Source organism: Leiobunum rupestre, chromosome 5 (assembly GCF_980474605.1).
Source record: "Leiobunum rupestre chromosome 5, qqLeiRupe1.1.hap1, whole genome shotgun sequence".
NCBI lineage: Eukaryota > Metazoa > Arthropoda > Arachnida > Opiliones > Sclerosomatidae > Leiobunum > Leiobunum rupestre.
The window spans coordinates 25,135,831-25,148,539 of NC_143388.1; the positions used below are offsets into that span (position 1 = coordinate 25,135,831).

The 12,709-nt window shown below is 39.6% G+C and overlaps 1 protein-coding gene across 1 annotated transcript in view; it reads left to right on the forward strand.

Moving 5' to 3' along the window:
* LOC149943940 (lens fiber major intrinsic protein-like) overlaps positions 1 to 12,709 on the forward strand; it is a 77,541-nt gene that overhangs the window by 49,216 nt on the left and 15,616 nt on the right. The window contains exon 2 of the mRNA XM_090175219.1: positions 10,569 to 10,649. Within this exon, the coding sequence (XP_090031345.1) occupies positions 10,569 to 10,649 (81 nt within the window). The remainder of the gene's footprint in view (positions 1 to 10,568; positions 10,650 to 12,709) is intronic.

Below are 12,709 nucleotides of genomic sequence, written 5' to 3' on the forward strand. Positions count from 1 at the left end.
TGACGAAATCTCCGACGAAATCTCCGACGAAACCGCAAAATCTCTGACGAAATCTCCGACGAAATCTCCGACGAAACCGCGAAATCTCTGACGAAATCTCCGACGAAACCGCGAAATCTCTGACGAAATCTCCGACGAAATCTCCGACGAAACCGCAAAATCTCTGACGAAATCTCCGACGAAATATCCGACGAAACCACGAAATCTCTGACGAAATCTCCGACGAAATCTCCGACGAAACCGCGAAATCTCTGACGAAATCTCCGACGAAACCGCGAAATCTCTGACGAAATCTCCGACGAAACCGCGAAATCTCTGACGAAATCTCCGACGAAATCTCCGACGAAACCGCAAAATCTCTGACGAAATCTCCGACGAAATATCCGACGAAACCACGAAATCTCTGACGAAATCTCCGACGAAATCTCCGACGAAACCGCGAAATCTCTGACGAAATCTCCGACGAAATATCCGACGAAACCACGAAATCTCTGACGAAATCTCCGACGAAATCTCCGACGAAACCGCGAAATCTCTGACGAAATCTCCGACGAAACCGCGAAATCTCTGACGAAATCTCCGACGAAACCGCGAAATCTCCGACGAAACCGCGAAATCTCTGACGAAATCTCCCACGAAACCGCGAAATCTCTGACGAAATCTCCGACGAAACCGCGAAATCTCTGACGAAATCTCCGACGAAATCTCCGACGAAACCGCAAAATCTCTGACGAAATCTCCGACGAAATATCCGACGAAACCACGAAATCTCTGACGAAATCTCCGACGAAATCTCCGACGAAACCGCGAAATCTCTGATGAAATCTCCGACGAAATATCCGACGAAACCACGAAATCTCTGACGAAATCTCCGACGAAATCTCCGACGAAACCGCGAAATCTCTGACGAAATCTCCGACGAAACCGCGAAATCTCTGACGAAATCTCCGACGAAACCGCGAAATCTCCGACGAAACCGCGAAATCTCTGACGAAATCTCCGACGAAACCGCGAAATCTCTGACGAAATCTCCGACGAAACCGCGAAATCTCTGACGAAATCTCCGACGAAATCTCCGACGAAACCGCAAAATCTCTGACGAAATCTCCGACGAAATATCCGACGAAACCACGAAATCTCTGACGAAATCTCCGACGAAATCTCCGACGAAACCGCGAAATCTCTGACGAAATCTCCGACGAAACCGCGAAATCTCTGACGAAATCTCCGACGAAATCTCCGACGAAACCGCAAAATCTCTGACGAAATCTCCGACGAAATATCCGACGAAACCACGAAATCTCTGACGAAATCTCCGACGAAATCTCCGACGAAACCGCGAAATCTCTGACGAAATCTCCGACGAAATATCCGACGAAACCACGAAATCTCTGACGAAATCTCCGACGAAATCTCCGACGAAACCGCGAAATCTCTGACGAAATCTCCGACGAAACCGCGAAATCTCTGACGAAATCTCCGACGAAACCGCGAAATCTCCGACGAAACCGCGAAATCTCTGACGAAATCTCCCACGAAACCGCGAAATCTCTGACGAAATCTCCGACGAAACCGCGAAATCTCTGACGAAATCTCCGACGAAATCTCCGACGAAACCGCAAAATCTCTGACGAAATCTCCGACGAAATATCCGACGAAACCACGAAATCTCTGACGAAATCTCCGACGAAATCTCCGACGAAACCGCGAAATCTCTGACGAAATCTCCGACGAAACCGCGAAATCTCTGACGAAATCTCCGACGAAATCTCCGACGAAACCGCAAAATCTCTGACGAAATCTCCGACGAAATATCCGACGAAACCACGAAATCTCTGACGAAATCTCCGACGAAATCTCCGACGAAACCGCGAAATCTCTGACGAAATCTCCGACGAAATATCCGACGAAACCACGAAATCTCTGACGAAATCTCCGACGAAATCTCCGACGAAACCGCGAAATCTCTGACGAAATCTCCGACGAAACCGCGAAATCTCTGACGAAATCTCCGACGAAACCGCGAAATCTCCGACGAAACCGCGAAATCTCTGACGAAATCTCCGACGAAACCGCGAAATCTCTGACGAAATCTCCGACGAAACCGCGAAATCTCTGACGAAATCTCCGACGAAATCTCCGACGAAACCGCAAAATCTCTGACGAAATCTCCGACGAAATATCCGACGAAACCACGAAATCTCTGACGAAATCTCCGACGAAATCTCCGACGAAACCGCGAAATCTCTGACGAAATCTCCGACGAAACCGCGAAATCTCTGACGAAATCTCCGACGAAACCGCGAAATCTCTGACGAAATCTCCGACGAAATCTCCGACGAAACCGCGAAATCTCTGACGAAATCTCCGACGAAATCTCCGACGAAACCGCGAAATCTCTGACGAAATCTCCGACGAAACCGCGAAATCTCTGACGAAATCTCCGACGAAATCTCCGACGAAACCGCAAAATCTCTGACGAAATCTCCGACGAAATCTCCGACGAAACCGCGAAATCTCTGACGAAATCTCCGACGAAACCGCGAAATCTCTGACGAAATCTCCGACGAAATCTCCGACGAAACCGCAAAATCTCTGACGAAATCTCCGACGAAATATCCGACGAAACCGCGAAATCTCTGACGAAATCTCCGACGAAACCGCGAAATCTCTGACGAAATCTCCGACGAAACCGCGAAATCTCTGACGAAATCTCCGACGAAATCTCCGACGAAACCGCAAAATCTCTGACGAAATCTCCGACGAAATATCCGACGAAACCACGAAATCTCTGACGAAATCTCCGACGAAATCTCCGACGAAACCGCGAAATCTCTGACGAAATCTCCGACGAAATCTCCGACGAAACCGCAAAATCTCTGACGAAATCTCCGACGAAATCTCCGACGAAACCGCGAAATCTCCGACGAAATCGCGAAATCTTTGGCGAAATCACGAAATCTGATGAAATCGCAAAATCTCTGATGAAATCTCCGACGAAATCGCGAAATCTTTGACGAAATCACGAAATCTGATGAAATCGCAAAATCTCTGATGACATCGCGAAATCTTCGACGAAATCGCGAAATCACAGAGATACCGAAATCCCGTACGCTTTTTTTGGGAATGTGTTAATCTCACGAAATAAAATTATTTACTTTTGGTTAAACCTTTTTAGAAGCAAACTCAGTCACATTTCGTAAGTAATAAAATAAAATTAAATAAATAATAAACTCTAATGCCGCGTTGGCGTCAAGAAGTATTGACTTAAATCTTTGGTTCTTTAATTTACAAGAGATGTAGAGGTACTTCTCTAAATCGTTTTCGCGAAACTTTCCGCCACCAGGTGTCACGGTTCGCAACGGTTCTTTTTAAAAGAGAGTGCTCTATTGGAACAACTAAAGCCTTTCACTACGAAGATTGTTGACGACATTTTACGCTTAGAAGTTTTATAATTATAAACGGGACTCAAATATTTGATTTAAAAGTCATTTTCTAGCGTTTATTGATGAAATGATTTTATTTTTCACTATAAACTTATAGATTTGTTGAAGCTTCAATGTTTTAGTAGCACTGTTCTCACCATTTTGAAAAACGATTTTGGATCGATTCAAATAACTAATTTAAATAACTAATAATACCGGGGAAATTATACGCGTATTTACTAGGAGTGTGGGCTGGCGGAATGGTTAGTAAAGCTTGCGAATAGTATTTTTAGGCAATCGAGTCGGGTACCGAGTATCTGAAAACTTTTTCGACGAGTGTTGAGTCGGGTAGTATTTTTGTTGAGTCGGGTAATCGAGTACTCGATTGAGCCAAAAATGTATTTATTCGAGTAGTCGAGTAGTTAAGAAAAATGCCATGCAGTCAGCCTACTTCCAGTGAAAGACAGAGTAAAGATTTATGTAGTCGGCCAAAAATTTATTTATTCGAGTAGTCGATCGAGTTTTTTTCGGGTAATTTTCTTAAATTGTTAATAATGGTATTCTTGATTATTCATAACTATAGTAAACATGATATATGATAATAGTCGAGTACCCGAACAACCTGACGAATTCAGCAAGGCGGCTTATTCGAGTATTCGAGTACCCGAATATGTAAATTTTCGATACTCTATCATCGACGAGTATTGCATTTTTCTTAATCGAGTTACGAGTTCGGGTACCCGACCTAAAAACATGTCGGGTACTCGATGATGATCAAGTACTCGCACAGTCCTAATGGTTAGCACTTTCGCCTCGGGTTCGATCGAATTGGGTGAAAATTCGCAACTACTCTTTCCGCTCGAGTGGTTCGGTTTCCCATTCTATAAATAAGCTTGTAGAGGTTAACGGTAATAGTGAGTGTAAGGTGCTATTGGTTCGCGTGGCAAGAAGGACTGGTCAACTCCCTCCTACGCCAATTAACCCGGACACCTGGCATATAGGCATTAAAAGTCGCTAGCCTAGCTGATTATTATTATTAAAGAAGATTCGGTTGGATGATTACTATAAAAATGGGCGGGATTCACGGTAGTGTTTCATTATGTAGATCAAAATAGTATTTTTTCTTTTAAATCGTTTTCAGCAGAGTCGGTTAATAAAATAAAGAACTATGTTTTTACCTCGGTTTTTACATCAATAGAGAGTTTCAGCAAACCCATTGAACGTCTAAAAATCTCCTGAACGTTGCAGACGTTTCCGTAAACGCCTAGAAATTCGTTTGCTGAAACTCTCTATTGTATATAAACGTCCGTAGAGATGTAGCTATCATCATTTGTAAACTTTAAATTATACCAACGCCGAAATCCATACCTCTACTTGGAATGCTTATCCTAGCGTATCGCGTATGGTAAGATCACTCTGACGGCTTCGGCCCCGCCTACGAGAGAAAAATCGCCTCTGCGCGCTCTCCCCTCTCACGTTGTTGTTTGTTAAGTTAACGTAGTGACGACAAAAAAAACCGTCATCCCCATCGAGACGAAAATCTGCCGCGATAAGCATTCCAAGTAGAGGTATGAATTCCTGACCAACGCTATGAAATGTAATAACCGATTTTAAACCTAGTTCACGGCTACAAATAAAACACGGGGCTTGGGACTATGAACTCACAAGGAGAGTACCCGAGGTGTTTATTGCCGATTTTGTTCAAAGTCGGGCGTAATGTAGACCTATATGAGATATGAAATTTCCCAAAAGGAGACGTTGCACTACCCAATCGATTTACCATGGCAACCGAAATTTTTTTTAACAAATTTGTATTCCTACTGTAGTTACAATAATAGTTTATTTATAATTTATGGTACAATCCTTAGTCGAAGATAAAATTTAAAAATGGATTAAGGCTCAACAGGTCCAAAAAAGGAAATTTATCAAAATTTTAAGAATATCGGATAGGTAAACTAAAATTTAACTAATCCTTAGTCGAAGATAAAACTAACAATGGACTTAAAAATAATCTGAAGCCTGCAAAGGTACACGTTTCAAGCAAATAACATTATCAGAATACTTTTGTTTAAGTTATGTATTATATACTTCTGCGACTATAATATATTTTACATTTAATTTCAAGCTAAAATATAACTATCAAATTTGAAATTGATGATATAAATATTATTAAACTGACAATTGCATTGAAATAAAATAATAAGAGATGGCGCTTACGAGTGACATTCAGTAAGAGGCATACCATTTTATACACACTTGAATGCTGGCATTTTTAGATATTAAGTAACCTTTGTTAAAATATGAAAATTTACACAATATTATTATGTTTATTAATATTTATTTGAAAAAAATACCGGCATATTTTCTTTGCTTGTTTAACTTAGAAATAACACTATAAGCATATGGATACTTTTCTCTAAGAGAGGTTTTATTTAATTTTGCTACTTTAATTTATTAAAAAAATACATTTTCATTTATTTTTTTTACACTTTTGTTTAATTCAAGATTATAAAATGTATTAGGTTTGAAACTTTTTATGTGATGGAAATGTTTTGTAGTCAATCCGTTTATGGCATATTTTGTTCACCTGTTTAACTTAAAAATAGCACTATAAGCATATGGATACTTCTCTCTAAGAGAGGTTTTATGTACTTTTGCTACTGTAATTTATTTAAAAAAAGACATTTTCATTTAATTTTTTTACCCTTTTGTTTAATTCAAGATTAGAAAATGTATTAGGTTTGAAACTTTTTAGGTGAGGGAAATGTTTTGAAGTTAATCCGTTTAGGGCATATTTTGTTCACCTGTTTAACTTAAAAATAGCACTATAAGCATATGGATACTTCTCGGCTGTCCCATGGCAAAACCTTTTAACCACCACGATCGTAATTTTGAGATATTTGACTTTTTCAAAACCTAAGTTATAAGATTTTAACGTGGTTTTTAATGCGAAAATTATAAAATCCAAAACCATTTTTTAAGTCATAAATAGTTAAATATTTATGACTTTTACCTGAAACTTTTACAGTACTTTTGTACATGCCTTAGTAAAACTGATGCGTAAAAATCTAATTTTTAAAAAATTTGGTGGTTATAAGGTTTTGCCATGGGGCAGCCGTTCTCTCTAAGAGAGGTTTTATGTACTTTTGCTACTGTAATTTATTTAAAAAAATAAATTTTCATTTATTTTTTTTACACTTTTGTTTAATTCAAGATTAGAAAATGTATTAGGTTTGAAACTTTTTAGGTGAGGGAAATGTTTTGAAGTTAATCCGTTTAGGGCACTGGGTTGGTAATTTTTCAATTCTCTTTGGGAGCTTTGCCTTTCAGAGACCATTAGAAGTTCGAAAAAGCGACTAAGGTTGGAAACTCAGTATGATTTGAATTGCAAACAAGGCAAGGCTCATTCTGAACCCAAAACGACGTATCAGCCTAAAAGCAGTCGAGAGAGAAAATCATATAAAACTATATATAACCGGTGCCAAGGCTTATTTTCATCAAGTTCACGGTTTGTATGATTCCGAGTCCCAGTAGAAGGTTACGTATGGATATAATCGTGTTGACTGTACCATTCTGTAAGCCTTTGACGGTAACGCGAGATGACGGTTGGACGTTGGTATTCAGCGTTGGTCATTTTGACGTTTGACTACCTTATCGAGTGGCGTTGGCAAGTTCCTAACGGTCTTTTAACAACTATGGATTGTAGTTTTTTTGGCAATTGAGTCCCGTTCCTTTTTTTTTGGCCTGTCGCCGATGTATTTCCAAGTCGATTTATAGCAAAACTAGGTCAGTCGTTGACTAAATTTATAGATGGCGCCACTAGAAATAGGCGTGTCCGATAGTTTTATGGCTTGCATACTAAAATTTCTTTGGGTTGCTTAACCAGATTGACTAAGAACTTTTTAAATAATAAATTAAGTGGAAATTATTCGGTTTTTTGTGCCGCCGCCGGTTTGTAATATTTTTTAACAGGGCTACCAGATTTTCCGTTGATTTCCCTATATTGCATCTCATATTTTCTCTATATTGCATCTCATATTGTCCCTATATTGCATCTCATATTGTCCCTATATTGCATCTCATACTGTCCCTATATTGCATCTAATACTGTCCCTATATTGCATCTCATACTGTCCCTATATTGCATCTCATACTGTCCCTATATTGCACCTCATATTGTCCCTATATCTCATATTGTCCCTATATTGCATCTCATATTGTCCCTATATTGCATCTCATACTGCCCCTATATTGCATCTCATACTGTCCCTATATTTCACCTCATATTGTCCCTATATTGCATCTCATATTGTCCCTATATTGCATCTCATATTGTCCCTATATTGCATCTCATATTGTCCCTATATTGCACCTCATATTGTCCCTATATTGCATATCATATTGTCCCTATATTGCACCTCATACTGTCCCTATATTGCATCTCATACTGTCCCTATATTGCACCTCATATTGTCCCTATATTGAATCTCATATTGTCCCTATATTGCATCTCATATTGTCCCTATATTGCATCTCATACTGCCCCTATATTGCATCTCATACTGTCCCTATATTGCACCTCATATTTTCCCTATATTGCATCTCATACTGTCCCTATATTGCACCTCATATTGTCCCTATATTGCATCTCATATTGTCCCTATATTGCATCTCATACTGCCCCTATATTGCATCTCATACTGTCCCTATATTTCACCTCATATTGTCCCTATATTGCATCTCATATTGTCCCTATATTGCATCTCATATTGTCCCTATATTGCATCTCATATTGTCCCAATATTGCACCTCATATTGTCCCTATATTGCATATCATATTGTCCCTATATTGAATCTCATATTGTGCCTATATTGCATCTCATATTGTCCCTATATTGCATCTCATACTGCCCCTATATTGCATATCATACTGTCCCTATATTGCACCTCATATTTTCCCTATATTGCATCTCATACTGTCCCTATATTGCACCTCATATTGTCCCTATATTTCACCTCATATTGTCCCTATATTTATTTCACCTCATATTGTCCCTATATTGCATCTCATATTGTCCCTTTATTGCATCTCATATTGTCATTATATTGCATCTCATATTGTCCCTATATTCCACCTCATATTGTCCCTATATTGCATCTCATATTGTCCCTATATTGCATCTCATACTGTCCCTATATTGCACCTCATATTGTCCCTATATTGAATCTCATATTGTCCCTATATTGAATCTCATATTGTCCCTATATTACATCTCAAATTTTCCCCGTATTTCATTTAATATTGCCCCTATATTTAGGAGTGAGCACTTTACGGTTGGGCTTTCTTCATAACTTCGCGTACTCGATTTGGCAAATAACTTCGAAAAACTAACATCTCGTGTATCCCGCCATTATGTTTAGATGGCGATACGTGTACTATTAATGCTCTAGCTATGTACATGTGGTCGTTCGAATTAATAATAAAAGTCGCGTTCTCGAAATGGAGGGATTCTCATAAAGACATCACATTATCTCTTATAATAATTTATAAACATTAGTCGAGGCGCTCATCACTTATATTTACATAGGTAAACATTAAACAGTGAACAGATATTACGAGGTGGTCATTAGGTGGTTACTACGTGGTTTTAAGGTGGCTTCAAAGTAGTTTATAAGTGTTTTCGAAGTAGTTAAGAGGTGGTTATTATTTTAATTTTATGTGGTTTCGAAGTGGTTACAAAGTGGTTTCGAAGTGGCTATGAGATGGTTAATAGGTGATTTCGAAGTGGCTACGAGGTTGTTTCCGGGTGGTTTTGAAGTGGCTACGAGGTTGTTTCCACGTGGTTTTGAAGGGGCTACGAGGTTGTTTCCAGGTGGTTTTGAAGTGGTTAGGAGGGTGTTTCCAGGTAGTTTTGAAGTGGTTAGGAGGGTGTTTCCAGGTGGTTTTGAAGTGACTACGAGGTTGTTTCCGGGTGGTTTTGAAGTGACTACGAGGTTGTTTCCAGGTGGTTTTGAAGTGGTTAGGAGGGTGTTTCCATGTGGTTTTGAAGTGGCTACGAGGTTGTTTCCAGGTGGTTTTGAAGTGACTACGAGGTTGTTTCCAGGTGGTTTTGAAGTGACTACGAGGTTGTTTCCAGGTGGTTTTGAAGTGGTTAGGAGGGTGTTTCCAGGTGGTTTTGAAGTGGCTACGAGGTTGTTTCCAGGTGGTTTTGAAGTGGCTACGAGGTTGTTTCCAGGTGGTTTTGAAGTGGCTACGAGGTTGTTTCCGGGTGGTTTTGAAGTGACTACGAGGTTGTTTCCAGGTGGTTTTGAAGTGGTTAGGAGGGTGTTTCCAGGTGGTTTTGAAGTGGTTAGGAGGTTGTTTCCAGGTGGTTTTGAAGTGACTACGAGGTTGTTTCCAGGTGGTTTTGAAGTGGCTACGAGGTTGTTTCCAGGTGGTTTTGAAGTGACTACGAGGTTGTTTCCAGGTGGTTTTGAAGTGGTTAGGAGGGTGTTTCCAGGTGGTTTTGAAGTGGCTACGAGGTTGTTTCCAGGTGGTTTTTAAATGACTACGAGGTTGTTTCCAGGTGGTTTTGAAGTGGCTGCGAGGTTATTTCCAGGTGGTTTTGAAGAGTCTACGAGGTTGTTTCCAGGTGGTTTTGAAGTGACTACGAGGTTGTTTCCACGTGGTTTTGAAGGGGCTACGAAGTTGTTTCCGGGTGGTTTTGAAGTGACTACGAGGTTGTTTCCGGGTGGTTTTGAAGTGACTACGCGTTTGTTTCCGGGTGGTTTTGAAGGGTCTACAAGGTGATTTCCAGGTGGTTATAAGGTGGTTTCCACGGATTTCCAGGTGGCTTCGAGGTGGCAACGAGGTAGTTTTTATATGTTGGTAGATGGTTACTAGGTGGTTTCAAGGTGGCTACGAGATAGTCTGATATGTTACTAGATGATTACTAGATGATTACTAGGTGGTTACTATTTGGTTGTAAGGTGATTATTACGGAATTATTACAAAGCGCTTACCGTAAAAAATTAAGCCAGATTGTACACTGTTTACGACAAGTAGGCCACCCTGCGAAATTAATAAAGTAGTTAATTAAAAAAATTAGAGATTTTTAATTTAATTAATTAATTAATTTTTATTGTGTCTGTTTCTCTTTTCAGTTTCGTTACACGGGAGCGAGCTTCAACCCGGCTCGCTCGTTAGGACCCGCTGTCGTCACTAATTCCTGGAGAAGCCATTGGGTGAGTGTTGATCTACTTTATGTGTACATTTTTCATTGCTGCCGTCGGAAGGGGGAAATTTGGAAATTGTCTTCCCCCCCCCCCCCCACCCCGCCCGTAAAACGTTCAGCGTAAAGGCTCGTGACGCTCGTCCAATGAAATTCGTACACAACCCTTCGTTAGCGTGTTTAAAGGCTAGCTGCGTTCTACTTGTGTTTGTTGCTCCTAGGTGGAAGGGTATCGAAAACCTGTCCTCTTAATTTACTGTCCATGTGTAAAAGCTATATAAATACAAATTTGGTGGTTTTAGCGGATTTTAGATTTTTGGCGCCATCTACGGACACTTTGGGTATTCAAAAATCGACCTCTAATGGCGTTACCCCTGTGAAGGGATTTTCTCCGTGGTCAAATATGTATCGGTCTCAGTAATTAGGGCGGTTTTACAAATTTTATCTCAATCCTACAATCGTTTTTGATTAGTTAAAAGGGTTATAAGTATATGGAAGACCGATCGGTGTTGATCCATTTGATCGAAAAATATGTAATCGACAGTCGATCATTATACGTTGCAATTGATCGAAATTGCAATTGATCGAATCCCATTTGTGATTTGTTTCATAAGATCGAACCTTCAAATGATCGAATACTATTTGATCGAATTCAAAAGTATTTATAGTACCAGTTGGTATGTTTTTATTTTACCGAATGTCAATATGAAGTGCAGAAGGAATAATGATGTAATAATTCATTGCTTTAACTGTATTAAGCCACAAAGATGAAAAGATTTTTACTTTATGATGGAATTTTTTATGACATCGACGATAACGGCCCGTTGTTTTTGATATATATAAATAGGGTCAGGTTAGGTTAGGTTAGGTTATGTTAGGTTAGGTTGATGTACGCGCGCCGTAGGCGCGTATGCATAATTGCCTTTTCGATTTACTCCCAAAAACTAGTAGTTTTACCCTACAGTAGCTTTCGATCAAATTTCGTTCGATCAAATGCCATTCGATCAAATGGAAATTCGATCAAATGGGACCTGTTCGATCATTTGGGAATCGATCAAATAGACTCAAACCAACCGATCCCTTTGATTCCAGCGGAAGAATGGGGCTCCGGGGCTGTCAAAAGGAGGTCGACACTGGCCCGTGGCTAAAAATGCGGTGATGACGTCAAAACCAAATTTCCCTCGCTGGAAAAGCACGTGTGGTTAGCACTTTCGCCTCGCAGCAAGAGAAGCCAGGTTCCATCCCAGCTTGTAGCACTGGGTTAGAACTCGGAACAACTCCTTCGGCGTTGAGTTTGCAAGTTCTCTCCCCATTGCGAAATGCGGTTTTCCCTCAAGTTCTTCGGTTTCCCCTTTCCAAAAACCTTGTAGAGGATAACGGTAATAGCAAAAGTAAATATTGGGGAGAAAGTCTTGCACTGCCCCCTTCTTGTAGTTTCCACTGTGGTTGCTATGCTTTTAAACGCGCTGGAGAACATTTAAATCAGAGAGCCAATAGGATTGCTAGAAATTCGCGCCTTTTACTCTAAAAATAATGCTCCTCTAGAGGCTTCTGGGGAGGTATTTGAAGCGAGAGATTTTCTTCACGTCGTCCGCTTCGTTTGTCTGGCAATCGCGTGTCGGCTGTGTGGTGTAGATTCATTTCATTGTTTATAATACGCGAGGGGCAGGTCACTTCCATTTTGGGTGCGTCTTAATCATAGTAAAATGATTAAATCAGGGTAATCGTGATTAAAAAATATAATCAAGATTAGAAAAAACGAGATTTAATCATTCTAATCATGATCTAATCTTTTTAATCAGGATTTAATCATTTAAACGAGATTTAATCATTCTAATCATGATCTAATCTTTTTAATTACATTTAATCATTTTAATTACATTTAATCTTTTTAATTAGATTTAATCATTTTAATCACGATTTAATCAATATAATCGGTCGAATAGAGAATTTATCATTAAAATCAAAACTAAAGTACGATTTAATCATACTGATCACGATATAATTTTTTTAATCAGGATTTAATCATTTTAAACAGATTTAATCATTTTAATCAGATTTAATCATTTAATC